The sequence below is a fragment of the Prosopis cineraria genome, unplaced genomic scaffold (assembly GCF_029017545.1).
Source record: "Prosopis cineraria cultivar Desert tree isolate PC_DT_omini unplaced genomic scaffold, ASM2901754v1 PC1244, whole genome shotgun sequence".
Lineage (NCBI taxonomy): Eukaryota > Viridiplantae > Streptophyta > Magnoliopsida > Fabales > Fabaceae > Prosopis > Prosopis cineraria.
The window spans coordinates 18,940-25,424 of record NW_026556569.1 but is presented as its reverse complement, the minus strand read 5'-3'; the positions used below and the strand labels follow the sequence as shown (position 1 = coordinate 25,424).

General features: G+C 29.3%; 1 protein-coding gene across 2 annotated transcripts; it reads left to right on the top strand.

Annotated features, from left to right (window-relative positions):
* The first annotated feature begins 2,468 nt into the window (after positions 1 to 2,468).
* Positions 2,469 to 4,971, top strand: LOC129299647 (uncharacterized). Of its 2 annotated transcripts, none has more exons than XM_054938112.1 (6): positions 2,469 to 2,600; positions 2,728 to 2,830; positions 2,908 to 3,051; positions 3,395 to 3,500; positions 4,349 to 4,559; positions 4,678 to 4,971. In XM_054938112.1, exons 3-6 carry the CDS (start codon positions 2,911 to 2,913, stop codon positions 4,736 to 4,738), a joined length of 519 nt encoding a protein of 172 aa, XP_054794087.1. In that variant the 5' UTR covers positions 2,469 to 2,600; positions 2,728 to 2,830; positions 2,908 to 2,910; the 3' UTR covers positions 4,739 to 4,971. The 2 variants fall into 2 exon arrangements, with proteins under 2 accessions (XP_054794087.1, XP_054794086.1); XM_054938111.1 differs by having other exon boundaries at positions 3,389 to 3,500.
* Positions 4,972 to 6,485: the final 1,514 nt, after the last annotated feature.

The window sequence follows — 6,485 nt, the reverse complement described above, 5'->3', positions numbered from 1 at the left end:
TAAAACGCATGGAAAATAAAATTTAAAGGTTAATTATATATTATTCTTATTTACAACATGTTAAGTAAATAAATAAATATATTAAATATTATAACAAAATAAATATAAAAAAGTCGTTCAGGATAAATCTGATATTTTAGTTTTCAGTTCTTTGTAAGTAGTATTTCAGGAAGATTAGAATATTTTATTCATAAAAAAGAGATTAGGATAGTTTAATCTTTTATAAAATTGATAAATTATTTAATAGAAATACACACACTTGTTTCCTCCTTCTTTTTGACAACGAATAGTTAGATTAATAAAAGGGTTAAATTTTATTTTTCTCTTTATATTTTCCTTCAAGAAACACCAAGCATCATGTACTAATAAATAAAATATCTTTTTTCCTAAATCATTTTTCAAACAAACAAAAATCTCCTTCCATTAATGAGTCACTAATATATTATTGATGGAGGAGACTTTTTAGCCCTTTTGGAAAAAAAAATAGGAAAAAAAGTGTCTCATTTATTAGGATAGATTGCTTAGCATTCCTTAAAAAAAAAAAAAAAGAAACTTCAAAGTGCTCAATATTTTATAAAAAAAAATTTAAAAATAAATTAGCACAAAAAACATGTCACATTAGTTAAAAAACAGTATACTTAATGAATTGTTAATAGAAGGAAATTTTTGCTCATATGCAAAATGGTTTAAAAAAAATGTTTTACTTATTATTATAGCGTACCTAATGCACATTAAAGAAAAGCATATGAAAGAAAATGCAATTTAATCCCAAATAAAATGAAGGAAACTCTCTAATAAACTCAATACATGATGAAAGTTAGGGCAGCTTCTTTATTTTCTTTTTCAATTTTTCCTTTATCTTTTTTTCTTTACTCATTTTTTTCACTTTAAAAGTGAAAAATAAACTTGGATTCAATGAATCTCAGGATAATAGTTGGCTGCATCTTTTTTTCCGCCAGCCACCGATGAGAGCTAGCCACATCATCCATTAATAGATGCCACCGTCCTCTATATGTATATGTGGATCATTTAAGGTATTTATTTATTACACATATTTCCTAGCATATTCTATGAGAAAAAAATGTTCAATAGAAAAAAATTCAATAAAATAATTTTATAATTGGTGATTCTTTAATAAAAATCCCTAAATTGAAAGGAATCAAACCTATACCATATGGGAAAAAAAATCCTAGTTGGAAAGACTAATTTGTGTTATGATTTATGAGTAACTAAAATATTTTATTTTTTTACCATGCATTTTCGTTTTAACAATTGAAGGAGAAGGCTATATTAGTCGTATCCATATCAATATTTTTTTTATTTTTGTTGACCAGCTATAAATTATAAGACTTGTTATATAAAAATAATTATATTATATAAAATTGTCGCGAATCTAGCCGAAGGTACAAATACTACAAAATAACCCATTTATTTGTCAAAACTTGACAAATAATTCCTCTAAACTTTCAAGTTTATGTGCAAAATCCCTTGTTATCAGTTGTTCCATCGTATATTCCACTGGCCATTCGGCGAAAGCATAAATATGTTAGTAACAAAAAAATCTTAAACATTTTATTTACTGATAAGCCTCTCAAACTGAGTTACGTGTGGATCTTAATTAAAATCATATGCAAATAAACCCCTTATTATATTACATTATTTAGTAAAATAACTGATAATTGACAAATTGAAATTTATGGCAAAGGAGCTATTTCCCTAAATATATATATAAAAACATTTAGGGGTATCTTTTTAAAAGTCAAAAAGGTTATATCCACACAATTTAAGCTTTAAGAAGGGATAATTTATTATTTATCATGAGAAAATCTCTGCAATGTATGACCCATAATCTATATATGAAGCAATCCAATCCCTTCCTTTCTAATTATAGGTTAAAATTTTAAAACTCTATTCAATCATAAATATAGAATAAAGATGTAGTAGTAATTAATCTATTTTTTTAATATTGCCCCCAATTTATTGCACCAAATTGTTGGTAAAATTTTAATTTCTCGATACACTTTTGTCATTAATTCGATTGAAGGATAAAATTGAAAGTCACACAATTTTTTTGTCATATTTAAGGATATTAACTACCATATTTTAAGAACCCTGAAGTTAATTAATTTTGTTTTATAATCAGGACCGGGGATAGTAGTTATAATAGCTGGATTCTAGATTACATGGCTATGAACATATCTTAAGAAAAATCATATCTATATCTATATATTTATAAAATTTATAATTTAAATGTTTCTAAGTGATGAATAGTAATACTTGTAATTACAAAAACATAATCTTCAAACTTCCTAGTTCCTACGTTATATAATATATATATATATATATATAGAGAGAGAGAGAGAGAGAGAGAGAGAGAGAGAGAGTTAAGGTGATTATAATAGCTGGATTTTGTTGAGCACAGAGCCGGAAAGATATCTTTAAAAAAAAAAAAAAACATATAAAGGGAGTAGGCATAAGCCTCTGAAACTTCCAATCTTGTGCAGCACAACTTTTTGTTTCTTTGTTAAACCTCACATGATGATGCTTCTCTCCCTCCTTCTCTAGCTTCCTTATTTTCCTCTTCACCAGCGAAGCCATCTGTAAGGCCATTTCAGTTTTGTTATTTTCCAGACTTCTATTCACTGAGTCATGTTTGGGTTTGATTTGCTGTTTGTTTATTCCTATGTTTAATTTCACCGTGTCTTGACTTTTCGGGGGTCTAATCAGGTGGTAGATAGTCTCCGCCCAATTCGGCACGCAACAAGAATTGGCTCTAAAGTCTCTCAAGATTCATCATCCTCTTTTTAAATCAGCTGCAATTCCAGAGTTGGTAAGAATCGCCCTTTCTGGTTTAGCTTCTTCTTCTGATTCTTCTTCTTATTCAATTTTCTGGGATTTGTTTTCCAGAACATGAATTCTGGGTCTGGATCAGAAGCAAAAATGGAGTCAAACAAGGAAACACAACAGAAATCAGACAGTTTCGTGATAGAAATGGAAGCCTTTTCTCCAGCCAACATCAACAAAGACAGTAACTCAAACTCGAGAATCACGGTGAGTTCTTTCTGTTTGTTTTTCCCAGAAGCCAAACAGGGTCTTTATGTTCTGCCATTGATTTTAAAAAATTGGTTTGTGGCAGATATTGAAACTGAAATCTGTTCTGTTACAGTGAGGCAAACCTCATCTATTCTATTATTAGCATTTATTACTGCGAACTTGAAGCTTCGGTATACCTTTAAAGTTTAAATTTTTCAAAGCCACTCGCACGCAGAGATTACAGAGCATGATGATGGAATTAAAATCTTAAATAAGAGCCATGTGTTTATTAATAATGTGAAGATAAAATTAAATAAAAGTAAAATTGGAGATTAAGTAATGAAAATGAAATCAGGTGCAGAGGAGTGTATCAAGGAAAGGGTGGGGCGACAAGAAGGTTAATGTCGCAGCTGCTGCGATCCGTGATTGGGATGCGATACCTGCTGCATGCTCCCCCTCCTCCAAAGGTACCTTTATACAATTTCTTTTAAATTAAATAATTATATGTCTATACATACTCCTATATTGCAATATTTGAATTCCAAGCTAACATATTTTAAATTTTATCTATTTAAGAAAAGTGGTGTGCCATTGGTGAGCTTTTATCAATCCTCCGATTAGTAAGAGACAAGAGTGAGACATGAGAAAATAAGTGAGAGGTATAGAGGAACCAACATGACAAATGCTTAGAGTTGTTGCTGAAATTTCAAGTAACTAATATATGGAAAAAAAATTAAAATTATAAAAAAATTATAATTTCAAATATAGGCTAATTTGTATCAGACTCTTTGTCAAAAAGAAAAACATATTGAGTCAAACTGAAATATAAATTGCTTTGTATGCTTGTTGCAAAGTTAATTAATTACATGGTTTATGTTTTATGAATAGCATATTTAATTTTTGAAACTTGATATTATATATATATAAATATATAAATTGCATAAACTTTTATAATATATAGTTGTACCCTTTTATATTGATAATGATATAAAGAGTGAATTGGAAGCAAGGAGGAGGAAGGAAACTCGTAACATGAGGTCAGGCAGGTGGTTGAAGGTTAGTTAGTTTGGAGTTGAAAAATTAAAAAAAAAACATAAAAAAAAAAAAAGAAACCAGACACTTCAAGTTCAAGTTTGAACCTACCCTTTGAATGTGTCATGATACAAGTTATGGGGACAGTTTAGCTGTCTGTCATTGAAATAAAGATCATCCATGGAGATAGATACATGAATTAGTTTGGTAACAGTTTGGAGTATTTCTTTTTAATGAATTACTACATGTCATCATAATGTAAACGCATGTTTGCGCATCGTAGGGTGTTGTGTGGCCGGCATGCCGGAAAAGGTCGGGCCTTCGGTGGTGGGGTCCGGCGATTATTGTGACAGCCCACGGGTTCATCACCATATCACCGTCGTCACGACGGCCACCGGTAATGAAGCCAAAAGCATAGCTCGTAGAAATAGTTTCAAACGCCCTTCTCATTTGGGCCTTGATCCCAGGATGGTTCTTGCATTCTTTTCCATTTTGTAAGTTTCAACACTCCTCACACTTAACTAATTGCTACATATATTAATTAATTGAGTCGTTAATTAATGTTAATTCTCTGTTTGTTCTGTGTGTGTGTTTAATTTCTGGAATTAATAGGTCGAGCATTGGGACAATTGTGCTGATATACTTGGCTCTCAGGACAAGCTATTATGAGTGAAATGTTGATTGGGTTGATTGGAGTTGGAAGCCATGACTGATATATGGAGCTTTAACTAGCGCTGCTTCTGCGCACTTGTCATAGTCCAGACGCTTAGAGAGTTGGATTATTAGCAATATTATTTTAATATTTTAACTTTGTAGATCCATTTAACTTTAACAAACTTAGGAAGAGCTAGTAAAGTACAAAATGTTAGTATCTACTATCTACTTCTTGAGCAAATTTGGCCAAAATTTTCTCTTTTTTATATGATTGAGTAAAATTTATATACTTATAGTCTTATTAAATTTCAGGTCAGTGACACAGGACTAGAAAAATTAATTTGCGGGGGCAATAAGATAAATATTAATATTATTAACAAATTAATTATAATTTTTATTAAATTATGTTAAATATAAAATTTATTAAAATCAAATGCTATTAAAGAACTATACATAAAATATAAAATTATAATAACATAAAAATTATATATCTATTAGAATTGTGATTTTTATTTTAATTAATAAAATTTAACTCTTTTGAGCTTTAATCAATAAAGGTAGGTTCAATTGATAATGACTTACTTTATAATTCTTTAAGATTTTCTCTTCAAAACTTTTCTATGCTAACAAAATTTAATTTTTTTGTATAGTATACATTTTTTGTGATAAAATTTTCAATTTAAAGAATCAAAGAAGATTATTTTCTAAACTATTGTTCCCTTCCTTTTAAAACTATTTCTATTTAAGGTTAAAATATATAAATAAGATCTTGGTCAAAAACACAAAAATCAGATCTCGGTCAAATAAACTTTTTAGGAAATTAATTTTTTATGAGGCCACATGAATTTTCTTCCCCCCCCCCAACCCTTTTGAAGAGACAAGGCTAGCTGAAATTTTTGAATAGTCTCTCTCTTTAAGGTGCTTATATCTAATTAAGTCAAGATATGTATATCTTTTATAGATTATTTATTACATAACAAACTCTTATATTAGTAATATTATTAACATATTAAAATTTATATGTTTTAATTTGATTGGATAAAAATATATTAAATATATAAAAATAGAGTTAAAATGTATTTTTTTCTCTTATACTTTCTTTTAATGAGCGTTTGACATTTTTTACTAATAAGTGAGGCATTTTTACTTAAACTATTTTTAAATAATGTATAATGAGAACTACTAGTAAGCACTGAATAATGAATTAGACATACACAAATTTGGGGTCTAATTTGATCTAATTTGTACCAATTGATAGTACTAAATATTAAACAATGTATTAACCAAACAATAAATTTGCATAAAAGGAAAAAAGAATCTTTATTCATTCAACATTACAAATTGGAGGGAGAGCACATGGAAGAGATTGCTTTAGGGTTATTGATTTGGGTAATAAATGGCAAGGCTTATAGTGGAGGATGATTAGAAGGTCACTCATGTATCTTATAGATGATTCTAGCTAGGTGTCCAAGTTATATCAGTGTTCCTTATGATCTTCCACCTCTGTAAATCATTGTCATGTATGATATGCTTTGCTGATATGCGAAGTTGTGGGAGGAAGAGAAGTAATGAACATATAGAGTGCAAGAAGTGTGACATCCATGTGGGAAAAGGAAAAACCAGAATATCATCATGAGACCTACAAATAAAGAGGCTATAAAGTGATCGCTTAGACAATATTAATAGCCAAAAATGCATGCGTGGTTTAAAAAGCCTCTATTGTTTTCTGCTAAAAATGGTGCAGCTTATTAGCCTCCATGATCGAG